The 21,919-nt window shown below is 44.5% G+C and overlaps 1 protein-coding gene across 1 annotated transcript in view; it reads left to right on the forward strand.

Moving 5' to 3' along the window:
* Window positions 1–21,919, forward strand: part of atosa (atos homolog A) — a 70,367-nt gene that overhangs the window by 38,027 nt on the left and 10,421 nt on the right. Inside the window, exons 2-9 of the mRNA XM_080730750.1 lie at window positions 5,765–5,949; window positions 6,496–6,692; window positions 13,195–13,320; window positions 15,356–15,800; window positions 16,377–16,495; window positions 17,183–18,470; window positions 20,422–20,547; window positions 21,770–21,858. Of these exons, the coding sequence (XP_080586876.1) occupies window positions 5,765–5,949; window positions 6,496–6,692; window positions 13,195–13,320; window positions 15,356–15,800; window positions 16,377–16,495; window positions 17,183–18,470; window positions 20,422–20,547; window positions 21,770–21,858 (2,575 nt within the window). The remainder of the gene's footprint in view (window positions 1–5,764; window positions 5,950–6,495; window positions 6,693–13,194; window positions 13,321–15,355; window positions 15,801–16,376; window positions 16,496–17,182; window positions 18,471–20,421; window positions 20,548–21,769; window positions 21,859–21,919) is intronic.

Genomic DNA, 21,919 nt, shown 5'->3' on the forward strand with positions numbered 1-21,919 from the left:
TAAAGGGAAAGTTGAGTTTTCGTTTTTCATTGATTTTTGTGGATCCCTTAAAGGAGAACTTTGAGTTTGATTTCTATGATTTTCTTTTGTGGGGAATATTTGCTACTTTGCTCTGACGTGGAACTGAACTGAACTGCCTTATCTCTGACCCCCCTCTGACTTTAATACAAACCCCTCAAACTGGTACTGTTGTGTGTGTGGTCTCATTATTATTCCCATTGTTGTGCATATGATTTTCTGCTGTGTTTATGGTTTCTGGTACATTCAAAAGGTTTATGGTTTCAAAAAGGGTATACTTCTGGGTTTGAACAAGGGTGCATACTTTATATGTGTGTACGCTTTGTAGCGTTTGTTATTATTTGTATTTTCTTTATTGTCAGGCTAAGCCTGACTGGCACCCCGCACGTCAATTTCAGAGCGTCTAACAAACCGCTACAAGTTGGCATGACCTTTGGGCAAGTAGAACATGACCTGAGGCCTTAGTGTCAACCCCTGACACTACTCCCCAGGGGGGGACCCTCCTAGCTGTATAGACAAGTTGAACAAGACCCAGTCTGTCCTGCCAGGGCGTATAGGGGCCCCACCCTGCGCGCCCCACCTGTCCTGTCTCCATCTACAGAGATCAGCTGGTTGAAAACGACTAGATGGTGCACTGGAAGACTGTTATTTCGGTCCCGCACTTGTGTGTATTTGAGGTGTATGCCTGTGTGTGTGCGTGAGAGAGGGGGAGAGAGAGAGAGAGAGAGAGGCAGCACGTCTGAACTCAGCTGACGTGGACCGTCTATATATATCTTCTCCTCCACTCTGAAACTGGCCAAATTGGAAAAGTTGGTTCATTCCTCCGCCTCTGCAAAGCAAAACATATAGGTTCAAAAACCAACACATACACAACGGCCACTTCAGCATCCTGTACTTTGTGATGATGCTGCGCCCAAGTGTTAATTTGGAGCAAACAATATGTCGCGCCAGGGTTAACCACGGATAGCCACGACAAACACTCCAAATGTACACGTTTACCAGAAAGAATCCCTGCCTAACATACAGAATGCATCTTTTCAGTAGAGATTTACCGATGCCGAATAAACCCTTTAGAATTGGTAAAAGGCACTTATAATATACTTACTTGATACAGTCTTTTTTCATTCTCTATCAAATGTCTTTGCCAAAAAATTTTTTTTGGCTAATGTTCCACCCCAGGTTAATGGATTTTGATTATCGCGATAATGTAGTAAATCGCGATTTCTTTTGTCAAAATAATCGTGATATGAAATTCTCATATCGTCCCATCCCTAGGACACTGAGGACAGTGGCTCTCAAAGTGGGCTCCAGGGACCATCTGGGTTCTTTGAGGAGGTTCCAAATGGACCCTTACAGGTCCGGAACTCTGAGAGTGTACAATTTGGTTCCATGCGTACACTCTCAGAGTTACGGGGGTCCTTGAAATTAAAAGTATAAAACAGTAGGGCAACATCAACTGAAGCATCCAAAATACAAAATTGATGACTGTAAATGACATATCATATGATAAATTACATGGTAAAAAATGGAATGGCATTGACTGACATACTCGCATTCTAGGCAGTATCGGCTGCTTTTCCGATACTAGTATCAGTACTGAAGCAACTCCAAATTTCTTTGCCAGCAGATTTTGAATTGGTGTTTTTTTAAACAAACAAATCCATGTAGCTAACATCTGGTTGCCAGGTAGCAGACCTTGTTGACCCTGCGTGACACTCATGTTATGCGTTGCTAGGAGTGGTTTGTAACCCCCATGCCACCACACACACACACACACACACACACACACACACACACACACACACACACACCTAAAAAAAGAGAACTGTGCCTGGTGTCATCACTCTCAGCTGTTAATGTGTTACCCAGGTCATTACGTTAAATCTACAGCCACCCTGGTCAGGGCCATCACTGGAGACAAAAAGTGCTGAGGCGCTGTTAACGGGTGACTCATTTCTGTCGGATCAGCGGGTTTGTTGGGGCTATCTGACCGTCTCTGGCCTGCTTTCTGTGTGTGTGTGTGTGTGTGTGTGTGTGAGCGCGTACATGCGCGCACTATACTTTTGAGGGCCAAATGTCTGCCACACGTATTGTAGAATTTGCGAAATAGACCTTGTGAATGCGAGGACCGTTTTCCTGGCAGAAGATTGTACTGATTGAGTTGTACCAATACCACTATCAGAAAAGCTGCCGACACCCAGCCTAAAATGCTGGTATCATGCTGGTAAAATGCTGGCCTGCGAGTTTCCCAAATATTTGTGGGTCGCGGACACTTTATAGGTCACGAGTAAATGTCAAAAACATTAAAAAAAAAGAATCGATGATAATCCCTCAAAAATTCAACATTTTTCATGAATAAAACAAAATCAATGATTTAAAAAATATATATATATTTGTATCCATAAATTGGAGAACAAATCTTAAAGAAGTAGTGAAAATAGCCGATCTACAAGCTTACAACACGGCGTGAAGCAACGTGTTGTGAGAGTGTAGATATGCTATTTTCACTAGTTTCGGTCCCGCGCAAATGTCAAATTTTGGGTCTCAAGCTAAAAAGTTTGGGAACCACTGTTTTATGCTCTTACTATACTATTTTACATACGGTAATCATTTTACTAACATTTAGCTCCACTTGCAAACAATTATTATTACATTTTTATTTAAACTTTATAATTTTTATGACCACCATAACTGTGAGAGTGAACAAATGGTATTGGGAAGGAAAGGAAAAAATCGGTATTTCTCCAGAACATGTAAAAAAATGGCATCCGTTATTAATTTCACCGTCCTAAAACATTGATGTCCTCACAAGTATAGTAATGCAAACATGTGTGTGTGCATGCTGGTTGTGTGTGAGCGTTGTGGTTTTGTTTACCATTGAGAGTTGAGACACCCCGGTGATGAATCTTTTACAGATTCTTTCACCATCTGCACTCTCTCTGTCCCCATCTCTCTTTGTCTCTGTGCCTCAGTCCCTCACTGCAGTGGAAGAAATACTCTGAGCTTTACTGAAGTAAAATAAGCAATAGATAGCATAAATTATATTTTGTTTCGAACAGAAGCTATTTTGAGCTCTTTTTTTGTATAGAATCAACTCGCGGATTAGCTGTCTTAAGTCACACGGTTTAGTCTGGTTGCAAATTGTTCTAGTCAAGGTCGACCAACATGCTAATGAGCAGGAGTTTATTACAGTTAATTGAACATTTTAAATGCTGCTGGTGTCCTCTCCTCCCACGGCAGCAGAAGAGCAGATGCTGCGTTATCATTACCAAGTGGACACTTTCAAGTATAGTCAGATATGCCACATTTGTCTGTCCCCATATCTAAAGCTTGCAGTGTGTTCTAATAGTGATTCTCAACCAAGGTTCCCCAAATTTATATCGCCTCTGTCGGGTGGAAACCAAAAACTGTTACTTTTCACGATTCAAATTCAGAAACATCAAAAGTAGCAGATCGACAAGCTCAAAAACACTTCACGCTACGTCGCGTTCCAAGCTTGCTGATCTGCTTCTTTTGATGCTTTTGTGTGGTACAATCATGGTGGGAATTGAATTACGGAAAAATACAAAAAGTTCAAATATGGAGATTAGAAGTTTATGCCCACGGCCCCCAATGCAACGATATGTACAGGTATTGGGCCACGGACTCCCAATTGATACACACAAAAAAATATATCTCTGACTCAACCTGCACTGTAAAATCTGAGTTACGGGACAATTTGGTTCCATTTGTACACCTCTCAGTGTTACAGAACTGTAAGGTTCTATTTGGACCCGCTAGTGGTCCCTGGACCTGACATTCAGAACCAGTACTCTAATATGTGTTTCATCATGTTACTGTAGATGTTTTACAGCCGTGCATTTTCATACTTCCATTAGCATGTTTTCTTTGCCACAATATTTTTCTGAAGTGAAATGCACCCAAACTTTAGAATCTTTTGCTTTCAGCGTTGTTGTCACCTCAACCTGTCACCGCCATATGATCGCCATGGCATTGGGGGGGGGGGGGGGAGAAATGTGCGCGTGGGAATGTTCCAGACCGTCTGACAGACAGGAGTAATGGAACACGGAGAGAGTTGGCTATAATAAGCGCTTGAAGAGAACAGACAATTTGACAAATGATACCAAACCCTATGGAGCTGTGAGGGCTTTCTCTCTGCTTGCAGGAGGGAAGAAGGCATGCTGTGTTTTAACACCACCTTAGCAGTTAATCAAGTACTGTGTTTAACTACGATTGTGAGGTACTTTACAATGAGTATGTGTTTTTCAATATTTCATACTTCTACTCCACTAAATGTTGTATTTTTTACTTCTTTTTACTCCACTACAATTATTTGAAAACTAATCGCCAAGTAACTGCAGTTACAGGTACTTAGCTGTTTTAGATGATTTTTAATACAAAACATACATACATTAACCAATGAAGCCCTATATATATATATAGTTAAAAAAACACAGATCTGCCATTTTCAACACATTTTGACACATTTTGAAATATTTGAAAAGAAAACTTGTGAAATGGGACATTCAGCAGTACTTTTCTTTTGGTTCTTAACACACATTTTGATGCCAATAAATACTTGTGTATTTTGTATGAATACAGGACTTTACTTAGTAACAGTATTTCTAAGTTGTGGGAGTACCACTACTGCTCTAAACATTCAGACATATTCATCTGGGAGCTGCCCTTCAACAGTGTTCTGCACCCTGCAGCAGCACTGGAGCATGCAGGCTGTTTCACTGTGATAAGAGAGGAGTTTCTCAAAGACACTCAGATGTCCTCCTGTGGAAAGAAAACACATAATGATAACACATTCAAAAGCTTGTTTGGGTTATCAGGACAGTACAGAAAATATAAAAATATATTTTTTAATTTAACCGCATTAACCATGGCACATACTGTATAACTAAAACTAAAAAAAAATCGCCTATACTGTTGTTGCACAACAAAGGAATGGCAGAAATGCAAGGTCATAACAACACGTCACATTGCCACGCGTTGAAGAGACGAGGAGAAAAGCCTTGTTAGTGTTGCTACAATGTGACAGTTTGAATACATATGAGGTATCCGGTGCTTGTCATTCTGCCTGTTAGCGTCTCATCTTACCACCAATTTAAAATCTGCTGGCAGCAAGAGGCCCAATACATCAGAGTTTATTTGTCAAATATAGTGCCAGGACAACAGAAACGTTAAATAGATCCAGTTCTCGGACAATCAGGTAAAAATCACCACTCCAGATGGGAATTAGTCTCACGAGCCAGACTGTTGCCTCCAACAACTTTCAGATGCCAGCATCATACAGTCTGGTGCAACGGAGGCTCTGAAAACTATCAAGCGATAAAGCGGAAATGACGCCTCCTCCTTCCCACTTCAGTTTCATCTTTACATGTATCAGAATAAAAAAAATAATAACCTAAGCATATATAGCTTGCTGTTCAGCAGAAATTGATTTTTTAAAATATTTTAAGATATATTTTCATGAACTGAAATGACAAACCGATGACCGCTTCCTGTCTCTCATTTAGTTCCAGACTCTTTATAGCATTGGGAAATTGTGGAATACTGTTGTTGTCTGGCTGTGCAAGACTAGATGCGAATCTATGATTTGTGTGTGGAGCATGATGACTGTGGACGCTGCTGGCCTGATTTCCCCCTTTTTAAAACTACAGTAACTACTGACAATGTGTGTGCTACTAGACTCCCCTGACTCCCCCCTCTCTCTCTCTCTTTCCTCTGTGTTGTCCAGATGCGTCGGAGGAGTTTTTCGAGTACGATGCCGAGGAGTTCCTGGTGTTCCTGACCCTGCTCATCACCGAGGGCCGGACTCCAGAATGCTCTGTGAAGGGCCGCACCGAGGGGCTCCACTGCCCACCTGCCCAGTCGGCCATGCCGCCTCTTCACAAGCACGAGTGCAGCGACAAACTACCCCAGGTAACACATGCAGTACACACACACACACACACACACACACACACACACACACACACACACAGGGACCCCCCCACCCTACGAGCACTAAGAGTTGAGGAATTACATTTTGTATAACACGGTTCTATTGTGACTCTAGAGGCATTAAAAAGTTCCTTGAATTGTCACTTTAGAAATGTGCAGATACACTTTCATTTTATTTTGTTTTGTTTACTGTTGAGTGAGAAAACCATGTTGCACATTAAATTAACCCACAGGTTGAGAACCACTGAGATACAACCTTTGTTTGGCTCTGTTTGGGTCCCATTTGGTTGAGACTGTTCACAAAGCCTCTCGTCTTTATTCACATTAGTCATCACAAACTCTGCTGTCCTGTGTGTGTGTGTGTGTGTGTGTGTGTGTGTGTGTGTGTGTGTGTGTGTGTGTGTGTGTGTGTGTGTGTGTGTGTGTGTGTGTGTGTGTGTGTGTGTGTGTGTGTGTGTGTGTGTGTGTGTGTGTGTGTGTGTGTGTGTGTGTGTGTGTGTGTGTGTGTGTTTGTGTGTTGTCCAGTGTGGGCAGGCCAGGCGGACGCGCTCTGAGGTGATGTTGCTGTGGAGGAACAGCATCCCCATCATGATCGAGGTGATGCTGCTGCCGGACTGCTGCTACGGGGACGAGTGTCCGCCCAGCGACCCCGTCAGTGACCCCGTCTTCAAACAGGATGCTCTGCTGCTGGAGAGATGGACCCTACAGCCCGTACCCAGACAGTAAGACACACACCGCATGCAGGGGTGTCGCACCACATTCTGGGCCCTGGGTACTTTTAACTATTGAAAAATAGCAGATATAAAAGCTCACAGCTTGTAGATCTGCTATTTTTGAAAAATCATGAAAATGTGTGCAAGTCTTTGTATATTTCAAATCCTTCTAAGGTTTTTTGAAAAAACTATGTTTCTATGACAGTGATGCCCAAACCTTTTCTTGTGAAGGACCCCCAAAATGATATGTATTTGGCCATGGACCCCCATCTCAAAATATTTCGTTCGAGGGACCCCCCAGAAGCAAAATTTGAGTTAGAAAATACATATATTCAAAGATTTGCACACATTTTCACGACAGATCTGCTAGATATTTTTCAATAGCTAAAGTATAATATAGTTAAGGCCCCTCCAACTTGGGCCCTAGTAACTCAGTCCCACTCCCCCCCCCCCCCCCCCTTGTGACGCCCCTGACCGCATGCACACACGCACACCATTGTATTCCAATTTTCAATTTAAGCATTGAGCAGACGCTCTTAATAAGTGTTACTTACTGCAGTGAGAACGGAATAGCAGAGTAAGCATGAACTCCAGTCAATAAATAATGTATTTATAAGTAGAGTGCAAAGAAAACAACGTTGTACCTCAAAGAATCTAGGATACCAAGTAAACAATGAACCTTGCATCTGTCTAAACAACACGCTGTCGACTGTAAATAACATTCCGAATATTTGTGGTCAAGAAAAAACTAATATAATTAACCAAAACATAAGAACAAGTGACCAAGATATATCTGGATAGTAAAGTTGCATCTATCGAACAAAGGTGACAAGACAGGATTTACAAGGGAGACTAGTGCTAGTGGTTGAGGTGGAGTCTGAAGACATGGGTCTCTATTGCAGCTGTCATTTTCACAAACGTGTATCTCCACCTAATTGAACTTATACTTTGTTGTATGCGAAAATAGCCGATGTTTTTGTGAGCGTGTAGATCAGTGTTGTTTTTGGCGGGCATTTTAGATTTAGTCTTAGTCTTAGTCTTTTTGACGAAATGCTTATTAGTTTTAGTCAGATTTTAGTCATTTATATCCTTGATAGTAGTTTTAGTCGACTAGAACTCAAAAGGTTTTAGTCAAGTTTTAGTCGACGAACCCACACAAAGGTTTTAGTCCAGTTTTAGTCAATAGTTTTAGTCAAAAAGAAAAATGTGTCTTTAAATAAATACATTAAGTATTTAATAGACATTGGAAATAATCAAAGTTGACAGGTGCAATTGAATTCATGATTCAAGCAATATGTACCGGTATATGGGCTAATAACAAGTGTATATTACACCTGCCCCATCCTATTTATATGCACAGTTCACACAGGAGGCAATATCATAATAATATAATATAAGAATACTATGCATCTTTTTTGGTATGGTATCACTGAACTGGCCACTTGCACTTTCACACTACAGAGTACACACACACACACACACACACACACACACACACACACACACACACACACACACACACACACACACACACACACACACACACACACACACACACACACACACACGGTACTGAGAACCGTCCCCGAGTTCCAAGGATTTACAAGTGACGTCACGGTCATACGCATCGTCGGCGGCCGCTAAACGGAAACAAACAACCACTACGTCACTAACTTAGCCTTTGGGAATAATAGCTCCGCATACAGCGACCTCCACATCCATGATCCAGCGAAAACAAAGTTTGCATCAACAGTTTGCAACAAACAATCCAATTAATTTACGTTTGCTTAAAAGCCAACATTAGCCTGAAGCTTAGCACCAGATGTTATAGAAAACGTTGCGATAGTATTAGTAGGAAAGCGACCACGGATGGGACAGTTGTCAACTTGTCAATAAGCAAATCGACTCAAGGCAAAGGAGTAAGGACTATCATTTTGTTAAAAGGACCGTCAGCTTACCGGATTGGAATTGCAGCCGCTCCGTCGTAAGTAAGCCTGCATTATTTCCTGGATTGTAAAATATATCCATATCGTGTCTTCTTTTCCGACGACCAAATCTATTAATTAATGTTGACGGCGCTGCTGCATGACGCAGACCTACAGTAGGTCTTTCCTCAATCAGATGATTAGCTTTCATATCCCAATAGAAATGTAATAGCATTTCCAGCAGTAATGTGTGCAACTAACTTCTGAAAAGTTGACGACAACAAACAACACGTGTGTAATCATGCCGACATCCCAGCCAATCACAGAGCCTGTTGCTATATGCGTCCTAGAACGTTCCATATGATTGGCCACTACTCCTCCATTGAAACAACTACAATAATATTGTCTGGCTTTCATGCATGTTTATTTAACGTCGTCCGAAGACCAGATGTTCGTCTCGTCTTCGTTATGTCAACGAAAACACACATTCGTCTCGTCATATTTTCGTCAGACATATGTTTAGCTCGTTACGTTAACGTCACGTCATCGTCATGAAAAAAAGGGGCGTCAACGAAATCATTTTCGTCATCGTCTCGTCAACAAAAACAACACTGGTGTAGATGGGCTATCTTCGCTATTTTAGAAAAGTTTGCTAAGTTTTGGGAAACTTTCACCAGCTTTAATGACATTGGGGCGCCAGTTTGAAAGTGGTTAATCTAATTTACTCTAAAGCAAGTTTAAAATGAGCTGATATACTCTCAAACAAGGCTGCATCAATACTCGCAATAATCCAGTAATAATGTGGGAACTTTAAAGTGCATACCGGCACTTTACACTCGTCCCAGGACAATTCATTAATGTACACACAAACACCAGCTTGCACAGATGCACTTAGCCCCTCCGCTCAAAAAAACCCCACACAATGAATAAAACTCACCTAATTAGTGCGACAAATCACTACGTCGGCCACCAATTCCCTCTTGCCTGCGCTGTGGGGAGGACAAGATGATTACACACACACACACACACACACACATACACACACACACACACACACACACACACACACACACACACACACACACACAACGCCCACATACACTGGCGCACTTAAAACCTCACAGGATCCCGTCCCGAGAAGTGTAAGTCGTTCGCTAGATCAGTGGTTCTCAACCTGTGGGGGGGTCCCCAAATTATTTTGGGGGGTCCCCAGATGATTGACTTAATGTCCAACATTGTTTTCTCACTCAACAGTAAACAAACCAACATAGAGTGTTTTAAGTGTATAGAGGGTATCTGCATATTTCAAATGTAAAATTAAACATTTGTCAATATAAATATAATATAATATAAAATACATATATTCAAAGATTTGCACACATTTTCACGACAGATCTGCTAGATATTTTTCAATAGCTAAAGTATAATATAGTTAAGGCCCCTCCAACTTGGGCCCTAGTAACTCAGTCCCACTCCCCCCCCCCCCCCCCCCTTGTGACGCCCCTGACCGCATGCACACACGCACACCATTGTATTCCAATTTTCAATTTAAGCATTGAGCAGACGCTCTTAATAAGTGTTACTTACTGCAGTGAGAACGGAATAGCAGAGTAAGCATGAACTCCAGTCAATAAATAATGTATTTATAAGTAGAGTGCAAAGAAAACAACGTTGTACCTCAAAGAATCTAGGATACCAAGTAAACAATGAACCTTGCATCTGTCTAAACAACACGCTGTCGACTGTAAATAACATTCCGAATATTTGTGGTCAAGAAAAAACTAATATAATTAACCAAAACATAAGAACAAGTGACCAAGATATATCTGGATAGTAAAGTTGCATCTATCGAACAAAGGTGACAAGACAGGATTTACAAGGGAGACTAGTGCTAGTGGTTGAGGTGGAGTCTGAAGACATGGGTCTCTATTGCAGCTGTCATTTTCACAAACGTGTATCTCCACCTAATTGAACTTATACTTTGTTGTATGCGAAAATAGCCGATGTTTTTGTGAGCGTGTAGATCAGTGTTGTTTTTGGCGGGCATTTTAGATTTAGTCTTAGTCTTAGTCTTTTTGACGAAATGCTTATTAGTTTTAGTCAGATTTTAGTCATTTATATCCTTGATAGTAGTTTTAGTCGACTAGAACTCAAAAGGTTTTAGTCAAGTTTTAGTCGACGAACCCACACAAAGGTTTTAGTCCAGTTTTAGTCAATAGTTTTAGTCAAAAAGAAAAATGTGTCTTTAAATAAATACATTAAGTATTTAATAGACATTGGAAATAATCAAAGTTGACAGGTGCAATTGAATTCATGATTCAAGCAATATGTACCGGTATATGGGCTAATAACAAGTGTATATTACACCTGCCCCATCCTATTTATATGCACAGTTCACACAGGAGGCAATATCATAATAATATAATATAAGAATACTATGCATCTTTTTTGGTATGGTATCACTGAACTGGCCACTTGCACTTTCACACTACAGAGTACACACACACACACACACACACACACACACACACACACACACACACACACACACACACACACACACACACACACACACACACACACACACACACACACACACACGGTACTGAGAACCGTCCCCGAGTTCCAAGGATTTACAAGTGACGTCACGGTCATACGCATCGTCGGCGGCCGCTAAACGGAAACAAACAACCACTACGTCACTAACTTAGCCTTTGGGAATAATAGCTCCGCATACAGCGACCTCCACATCCATGATCCAGCGAAAACAAAGTTTGCATCAACAGTTTGCAACAAACAATCCAATTAATTTACGTTTGCTTAAAAGCCAACATTAGCCTGAAGCTTAGCACCAGATGTTATAGAAAACGTTGCGATAGTATTAGTAGGAAAGCGACCACGGATGGGACAGTTGTCAACTTGTCAATAAGCAAATCGACTCAAGGCAAAGGAGTAAGGACTATCATTTTGTTAAAAGGACCGTCAGCTTACCGGATTGGAATTGCAGCCGCTCCGTCGTAAGTAAGCCTGCATTATTTCCTGGATTGTAAAATATATCCATATCGTGTCTTCTTTTCCGACGACCAAATCTATTAATTAATGTTGACGGCGCTGCTGCATGACGCAGACCTACAGTAGGTCTTTCCTCAATCAGATGATTAGCTTTCATATCCCAATAGAAATGTAATAGCATTTCCAGCAGTAATGTGTGCAACTAACTTCTGAAAAGTTGACGACAACAAACAACACGTGTGTAATCATGCCGACATCCCAGCCAATCACAGAGCCTGTTGCTATATGCGTCCTAGAACGTTCCATATGATTGGCCACTACTCCTCCATTGAAACAACTACAATAATATTGTCTGGCTTTCATGCATGTTTATTTAACGTCGTCCGAAGACCAGATGTTCGTCTCGTCTTCGTTATGTCAACGAAAACACACATTCGTCTCGTCATATTTTCGTCAGACATATGTTTAGCTCGTTACGTTAACGTCACGTCATCGTCATGAAAAAAAGGGGCGTCAACGAAATCATTTTCGTCATCGTCTCGTCAACAAAAACAACACTGGTGTAGATGGGCTATCTTCGCTATTTTAGAAAAGTTTGCTAAGTTTTGGGAAACTTTCACCAGCTTTAATGACATTGGGGCGCCAGTTTGAAAGTGGTTAATCTAATTTACTCTAAAGCAAGTTTAAAATGAGCTGATATACTCTCAAACAAGGCTGCATCAATACTCGCAATAATCCAGTAATAATGTGGGAACTTTAAAGTGCATACCGGCACTTTACACTCGTCCCAGGACAATTCATTAATGTACACACAAACACCAGCTTGCACAGATGCACTTAGCCCCTCCGCTCAAAAAAACCCCACACAATGAATAAAACTCACCTAATTAGTGCGACAAATCACTACGTCGGCCACCAATTCCCTCTTGCCTGCGCTGTGGGGAGGACAAGATGATTACACACACACACACACACACACACACATACACACACACACACACACACACACACACACACACACACACACACACACACAACGCCCACATACACTGGCGCACTTAAAACCTCACAGGATCCCGTCCCGAGAAGTGTAAGTCGTTCGCTAGATCAGTGGTTCTCAACCTGTGGGGGGGTCCCCAAATTATTTTGGGGGGTCCCCAGATGATTGACTTAATGTCCAACATTGTTTTCTCACTCAACAGTAAACAAACCAACATAGAGTGTTTTAAGTGTATAGAGGGTATCTGCATATTTCAAATGTAAAATTAAACATTTGTCAAATTGTCAAATATTAGCGGCGAAGATTGTGAAAATAGCCGATCTACATGCTCGCAACGCCTTGCAACGTATTTTCACAATAGAACCGTGTTATACAAAATGTAATGCCTGAACTCTTAGTGCTCGTCAGGGTGGGGGGGGGGGGGTCGGGTCACCAGTTAAAATAGGATTATTTTGGGGGTCGTGGCCTGAAAAGGTTGAGAATCACTGCGCTTGATCAGCTGGCATGTTTCCTATCTGTTGTGTTGTGTTCTCACTGTGTTGTGTCCTGCGGTGGTCTGTGTGTTGTGTGTTAGGAGTGGTGACCGCTTCATCGAAGAGAAGACCCTGCTGCTTGCCGTCAGATCTTACGTGTTCTTCTCCCAGCTCAGTGCGTGGCTGAGCGCCTCGCATGGCATCGTACCCAGGAACATCCTCTACAGGTCTGCCACGCACGCGCGCACACACACACACACACACACACACACACACACACACACACACACACACACACACACACACACACACACACACACACACACACACACACACACTTTTAATCTCACAATACCCTTTTTATTATTACTCTTGTTTTAACGTTAGAACAGATTGATGTTGTGTTTTGGCGTTTAACGGCTGACCTTTGGGAGCAAGCCTCAAAATGTCAAAACATCAATCAATGGAAACACCATTTTGTGGTTCAGGTCAGGAAGTAAAAAGTGAATCACAGGAAGTGGTGACTGAATCACCGGCGGCTTAAACCTTCCCAGAGTTCATGGATGTCAACAACATTTTTAGAGAGGCCCGTTCATAGACCAGTGTTCTCAAAGGGGCCTTTTCCACCGGCAAAGAACCGGTTTGGGTTCTTTCTCCCGCCTATGGGATGAACCAGAGGTGAGCTTTTCCACCGAGAACCGAGTTGGTTCCGCGGTCGGTTAACAAGAACGAATCAAGGTTCCTAGAAAGTTGCCAGAAAGAACCCAAACCGGTTCTTTGCCGGTGGAAAAGGCCCCAAAGTGGATTCCAGGGACTCTGTGGGTTCCTTTAAGGAGGTCTGAATGGACCTATACCAGTAAGACTCCCTAATCGGGAGATAAGCGACCGTTGGTCGCTTATCTCCACAAATAGGCCAAAAGTTTGTTTTACCAATTATCAAGACATACGGGCAGTTGACAGTTTGCCATGGTTACTCATTGAAGTTGAATCTCCATATATGGAGATAACCTACGCATCACACTAAGTCTGACCTCACCAGCCCATATTTGGGCATGAGCAACTTATGTCTCCATATATGGAGATATGATGACATCACACAGTCCTCAGCCGATGATGTGGCGTGATGTCATACAATACACAAACGAGCCCTACAGTATAAAGGGGCAATTCTTGCCAGGAAAGAAGCATTTCTTCGACTCAGACCTTATCGCCAGGGTTGGCTTATAGCAGCTGTCGGTAGGACCATATATGGATTCTGTTAGTGTGGATCTCCTAACAGGGCATCATCTGGGATACAATCCCTTTTATGCCCATATATGGAGATCCCTAACAGAATCCCTTTCATGCCCATATATGGAGATCCCTAACAGAATCCCTTTTATGCCCATATATGGAGATCCCTAACAGCATCCCTTTTATGCCCATATATGGAGATCACTAACAGCTAACAGAATCCCTTTTATGCCCATATATGGAGATCCCTAACAGAATCCCTTGTATGCCCATATATGGAGATCCCTAACAGAATCCCTTTTATGCCCATATATGGAGATCCCTAACAGAATCCCTTTTATGCCCATATATGGAGATCCCTAACAGAATCCCTTGTATGCCCATATATGGAGATCCCTAACAGAATCCCTTTTATGCCCATATATGGAGATCCCTAACAGAATCCCTTTTATGCCCATATATGGAGATCCCTAACAGAATCCCTTTTATGCCCATATATTATGGAGAAATCCCTGCTCTGAGTATCTGACATCAGTGTGATGTCACCTGTTTATGCCCATATATGGAGATCCCTGCTCTGCGTATCTGGTTGCTATGGTAAACAGTTGGTTGCTAGGGTAAAAAAACATGGTTGCTATGGTAAACAGTTGGTTGCTAGGGTAAACAGTTGGTTGCTAGGGTAAAACCATGGTTGCTAAGGTGGTTGCTAACGTACACTAACAGACCAGCAACAACAGACTGTTGCCACAGCAACGTACACAAAGGTTTGTGTACACGTGGTGTGATGTCATACTGATGCGGAGATATGAGCAGGGCAAAGGTGTGACGTGTGACGGACGGACGGACGGACGGACGGACGGACGGCCGGTGGAGGTTTTCATAGTAAACTGCTCCCTGACGGTCGCAACAAGTTTGTAACTCTAACAGTGTACAAAAAAAATGTGTACACTGTCGGGGAGACCATGAAATTTAAAAGTTTGAAAAACACTGATAGACACCCTATGTGTCCCCTCTCTCTCTCTCTCTCAGGATCAGCGCGGCAGACGAGGAGCTGGTGTGGCAGTTCTCCCAGCCCCCCTCGGAGCACCTCTTCCCGGTGCCCAACGTGTCGCAGAGTGTGGCGCTGCGCGTGCGCGTCCAGTCGCTGCCCCGCCAGCCCACCTACCCCACCCTGCACTGCAGCATCCACACGGGCCTGCCTCCGCTCTACACCAAGACCCCCGGCCTCAGGAACAACCACCAACACCACCCCAGCAAGGAGAAGGTCCTGAACAGCAGCAACCTGCCCCTCTACGGCGGCAAGACCCCCCACCAGCACCAGCACCTCCACCACCCCATGGCCAGCCTCTCCATCAACACAGCCTCCATCCCCAACCTCCCCATCAGCAACATCCCCATCACCGGCCTCTCTCTCTACGGCAAGACCTCCACCGACGGCCTCCTCCACCCATGTCAGAACGGAGAGCTGCCGCAGGTCAGTGGGGTTTGTGTACATAAGCCGGTGGTTCTCAACCTGTGGGTCGGGACCACCGATGATTAACTTACATTGTTTGACAAATTAAACAATGGCCAAATTATCAAATATTAGAGGCAGAAATTGCGTCTTAGTGTTCGTCTGGGTGGGGGGTCTCCAGTTAAAATGTGATTATTTTGGGGGTCACGGCCTGAAAAGGTTGAGAACCACTGACATAAGCTGTGCATAAGTGCATCCGACTGATCAATTCGATTGATTCTGAAGGGATTGGGGGGGTCAATAATTTAGATTTCTTTACTTATTCTTCTGCACTGTAATTTTACTATTTCATTTTTACTTTTTTACTTTTTATTGTATTCAAACTTCTGTTTGAGTTTGAAACTTCCATATTTATAGGTTTGTGTCCTATTAAGAAGATATTTTTTTTCTCTTTTTCTTAATTTGTACTGATTTCAGATCCTGTTACAACTGCAAGTCCTGTTATAAAGTGCTTCTTTAGCTTCATGTTTTATGTAAAGCACATGGTATTGCCTTGTTTTAATGTGCTCTACTAATAACCTGGCCTGGTCTCTGCAGGTCAACCTCCCTCCACGTCAGGGCTCCCCGCTGTTCCACAGGAGCTCCCACTCCCCCAGCCCCACCCCCTCCCGCTCCCACTCCCCCTCCTCACACCTGCCCGGAGCCAAGACGTCCAGGTAGGCCTGGCGCTGTCCTTACATCATCACCTGATCGCTATTATTTGAGCTAATTGCAAATGTTGAGAAACATTCATACATTCTCCACTAGCTCACTACCTTGTAGATTAAATATTTAGATTTTTTTTTTGTATAGAACATGTATAGAATTATTTTCATCATTATATCATGTAAATGATGTATTTTGATTATTGATATCGGTCATTGCCAGTCATTTATTTGTATAAATATCATATCTGCCTGTGGCAATGTTTGTTTAAAAAAAGACCAAAAGGCAAACAGAAATGTAATTTTCATGCCTATTAGGGCTTGCAAGGCTGATGTCATACTGGGCTGCCCCTCCCCCAGGCAGCCATCTTGACAGGGTAGGGACTAGCTAGTAGCAGGACTTGACATTAACTTTTTGAGGCACAGTGTCCTCTGGACAACTACATTTCCCATTCACTTGTCCAGTCCAGTCACAAAAGTTAATTTGCCACTTCACTTTTTTGTCCAATGCTAGCTTAGCAACCGGCAGCTTGCCAAGGCTGTTGCCAAGGCAAACCTTGGCAAGCAGGAAGTTATTCTAAGCTAGCATTGGACAAAAGCTTTTTGGGAGGGGCATAGCTACTGGCTAATTAAACCACAAAATTAAATTGCAATTATATGTTTGACAATGAAAGGTCAACTAAACTGTGCTGTGTCCAGGTGGCTGTACCCCAGCCTGAACGGCTCCCCAGAGCCCCCACCGCATGCAGACCACTTCGGCCTGGCCAACGACACCAACGGCGACATCTCCAAGACGCCCGTCCCCGAGCCGCCGCTCAGGGCCTTTAAGGCCTTCTCACTGGCCGAGCCGCCGCGCTGCCCCTCCCCCAGGCCCACCGAGACCACCAACCCCCTGATAGGCTCCCTGCTGCAGGAGAGGCAGGAAGTGATCGCCCGCATCGCCCAGAGGCTCAACTTCTGCGACCCGACCACCCCGCCCCTCCCGCCGGGCCTGTTTGCCCCCGACACCATGCCCAAAGCCATGTGGGGCGGTAACCACGACGACGTGGCCGCCAACAAGACCAAAGAGCCAGACGCACTGCCGCCCTCTTACGAGACCATGGGGCGGTACCGGCCCGCCCCCTTCCCCGACACGCCCGTGGGCGACGCCGCGTTTTACAAACGGGAGAGCTCCTCCCCCAAACCTGCCGCCTGCAGGAAGCTGAAACTGACCGAGACCAGAGAGCAGAGAGAGGAGGAGAAGGACACGGAGAAGGAGAGGGAGAAGGAGAGGGAGAAGGAGAGGGAGCGAGACAGCTCCCTGATCGCCCAGGCGGTCCAGGACATCACCAGACTGATCCAGGAGCGCCTGTCGGCGCCTTCGCTGTCTCCCGTGCACAGCCGCAGCGGCAGCCCCCTGCACCACACACACACCACCACGGTCACGCACACGGTGCGCACCACCTACTCGCACGCCCCTCCTCACACTCCTCTGCAGCACGTCTCGCACACCACCACCTCGCACACTGCCACCAACGGCCACGCGCCGGGACACGAGCCGCCGCCACCGCACAGCGCTGCCGCCACACGCACACCTGTTTGCACAGAGAGGCCCCGCGTGGACCTGGGGACCGCACGCCGTCCTCCTTCCCCCCGAGCCCACAACGGAGCTCACTTTACACTTGAAGACCCCTCGTTCACAGGCCAGCCCGCCCCCCACGGCCAACGTTTACAACAGACTTGCTCCAGAGAAGAGCCCGGGGCCCGGACGCCGCCCCCTCCCGGCGCCCTCGACCCCCGCTCCTCCTCCCCTTCCCCTCCCCCTCTTCTGCAGAACGGCCTGAAGACCAACCTGCACCACCTCGACGCCACCGGGCCGTCCCTGGGGTGTCCGAGCCGCAGCATCCCCCAGACCACTGCCCCCCAGGACGAGAACCGGGCGCCTTGCGGCTCTGCAGACTCCAGCTGCCCCTCCAGTCCAGAGGCCACGCCTCCCACTAACCTGTTGGTAAGGAACTCAACGTGGGGTTCATGGTTCTCAACCTGTGGGTCGGGACCCCCAGGGGGGGTCGCCAAATTATTTTGGGGGGTGCCCAGATGATTAACTTAATGTCCAACATTGTTTTCTCACTCAACAGTGAACAAACCAAAATAACATTTAAGTGTATAGAGAGGGTATCTGCACATTTCTAAAGTGACAATTTAAGGACTTTTTAATACCTCTAAAATTACAAATTAAACACTGGCCAAATTGTCAAACATTAGAGGCAGAAATTGTGAAAATAGCAGATCTACATGCTTTCAAAATGAGAATGTAGATCTGCTATTTTCACAATAGAACCGTTTTATACAGAATGTAATGCCTCAACTCTTAGTGCTCATCAGGGTGGGGGGTCCCCAGTTAAAAGATGATTCTTGGGGTGCCTGGTGGCCTAGTGGACCAGACGCATACCATATAGGCATTGCCATTTCGGCATCAATGCCTGTCGGCGTCGCCGGTTCGATTCCCGATCCGGGCGACCTTTGCCGCATGTCACTCCCTGTCTCTCCCCCATTTCCTGTCAGTCTACTGTCCTATCCAATAAAGGCAAAAAGCCCAAAAACAAATCTTAAAAAATAAAAATATGATTCTTTTGGGGGTCGCGCCTGATAAGGTTGAGAACCACTGCCTTGGAGGAGGGCTCCCAATGGACCCTTTACAGCAGTGGTTCTGTTTCATGTCAAGTACCCCCAAATTAATATGTATATTTGGCCATGGACCCCACCTGAAAAACATTCTTGATATTTAAAAACAAAAATAAATATTACAAAAATGACAGATGTACTAGCTTGCAGCAAATGAAACGCTGGTACATTTGTACGCTCTCAGAGTCGAGGGGGTCCTTGAAAGTTTGAGAGCCACTGCCGTCACAGTATTTACTTTGTTGTGTTTTTTAATAACTTCCTGGATGAAAAAGGACACGGCTTGTTGAACCACTTGAGCCCTTTATCCTTTGTTGTTGTTGTACAACACATAGTGAAAGTAGCTGATCCTCAAGCTCAACGTGTTGGGGTGCCACACGTGCTTTTGTAGATTTAGTTATGAGAAATGTTTAAACATTTTATTTAATTTTAATTAATTAATTTTTAGTTTGCCCATAATAGAGATGCCAGGGTTAATGTGGTTAAACTGTATATTAGTGCAAAGTGCTGTTTTCACACTGGCAGACACAAAGGATACGAAGATACGAAGCGACATAGAATTTCTGTCACTGTTGAAGTGTTGATCAACACGTTCGTGGATGTCAGCATGCGTCCGACGAGTGAGAACAATATAAAGCCTTAAAAAGAACACGGAACTGTCTGGCGGAAATAATTAGCCTCCCTCCCATTAGAAGCAGGAATTGTGTGAAGAGAGAAGGCGAGTGGAAACGGTTAAACTGGTAGCTGCAGTTGAAGCCAGCTCACCTTGGATGGTAGATTCTGTAGCAGCTACAAACATCGAATGGTAGCATTCTGTAGCTTTGTATGTCTGCCAGTGTGTGAAAGCAGCATTAAACAGACAGTTTGCCTTGTAATATCCAGAATTCACCCTATAAGAAGTCCGGTCTCTGTGCTATACCTAACGTCCTTTATATAAACCCCAGTGGGTCTATTTGTGATTTGACGTTGGTGCATAAATGGTGAAAGTGTTCAAAGTTTTACAGTGTTCCCTGTATGAGCAGCAGCTGGAGGGATCAACATGCAGCTCCTGTGAAAACACTCTCTGATGAATACGGCTGGTGTTGTTTTACTGGCCAGCTGTCTGAGGCTCACTGTGTGATTCTCTCTCTCTCTCTCTCTCTCTCTCTCTCTCTCTCTCTCTCCTCACCCTCTTTCTCATCTCCCTCTCCATCCCTCTCTCCCTCCCCACCCTCTTTTTCTCATCTCTCTCCATCCATCCCTCTCTCTGTCCGTCTCTGTCTCTCTATGTGCTACAGCGGTCTCACAGCCCCTCCCCCCTGCGTCCCTGCAACAGCTGGAAGAAGCAGAACCGACGCTCGTTAGATGCCACCGCGACAAAGGCCTTCCACCCATGCACCGGCCTGCCCCTGCTCTCCAGCCCTGTAAGACATACACACACACACGCACACACACACACACACACACACACACACACACACACACACACACACACACACACACACACACACACACACACTCTCTCACACACATTGATTCCCTCGTTGTCAACATGGCACGTGAAAGGGCATCGGCATAGATCTTATTCTCCACCCCCCAATCACAACATGTACAATGGACCACAGTACTCAGAATGCAACTGTTTGCCATTAAGACACACTTTCATACTGGCTCTGTGGTTGGATAAGGTTGACACACACACAAAGGCACACGTTGTGACTCGTTTGTAGCTGTGCCTCATCAGCCGCTGTAACTCTCTGACTAAATTGCAGTTGAAGTGAGATTAGGCAATTTAAGCAGCCCGTTTCTACAACCGCAATGCGAGGCGGGACTAAGGCTGCTATGACGTAATCGCTGTAGCAGTCAAAATCGTTATGCAAACAAGGAAACAGCCGTCAATGACGGGGTCCCACCCCTTTTACTGAACGCAACATGGAAAGGGAGCTTCTGGCGTTGTAGAGACGGCTGCGACGACGGCAGGTCTATCTATCGAGCGCTGATCATTTCCGGTTACCGTTGTCATCTGCCGTAGCCTATTGTAATCATCACGTGACTCCTTGGCGAGCTCTGTTTCCTGTCATGTGATCAGTCTGGGTATCAAACTAACACATGCATGCATGCACTCTCACATGTGCGTGCGCACACACAATACACACGAAAGAGTACACATACAGTATACACCACAATGTCTGTTATTAAGTTGAATCAAAGACATAATGATTAGCCATCAATTCTAACATGGGATGCTAACAGTGCTAACTGCCTGATAACAGAGAAAAAAAACAGCCTAAACTTTAACGCACATGTTCCACAATCTTTGATTGTTACTTAGAGTCTGGAACTACACGTCCTGAAAGTCGCAAATGGAAGCTGTCAGCTTTGTTTGTCACTTCCAACCCAAAAATACATTTTAAAAATATCTATAAAACGTATTGTTGAATTTCCATTTCTGCTAAGAAGCAAGCTAGACATGCTTCGACTAATTTAAACAGTGTGAAGTGGGTCACTTGTAGTTCCGCTGTAGTTATTTTGCACTTTCAGAGCTTGCGTTGCACAGACTGTTAAAAAAAAGTGTTGAGTCTTGTCTCGAGAGACTACTGATATTGTCACTGTGTGCTTTCTAACCACGGTTTCCGTCTGTCACAGGTCCCTCAGAGAAGGAACCCGACGGGCTACTTTGACCTGGACCCGTCTCTGACAGCCTGTAAGGGTCAGCCCTGGGCCTCTGGGAAAAGGTACACGGACATTCATCTCTGCTTCTTGTCACTTTAGAAGGCACTCTGTGTCTCGGCCCGT

This window comes from Nannobrachium achirus (assembly GCF_963921795.1).
Source record: "Nannobrachium achirus genome assembly, chromosome: 7".
In the NCBI taxonomy this organism is placed as follows: Eukaryota; Metazoa; Chordata; class Actinopteri; order Myctophiformes; family Myctophidae; genus Nannobrachium; species Nannobrachium achirus.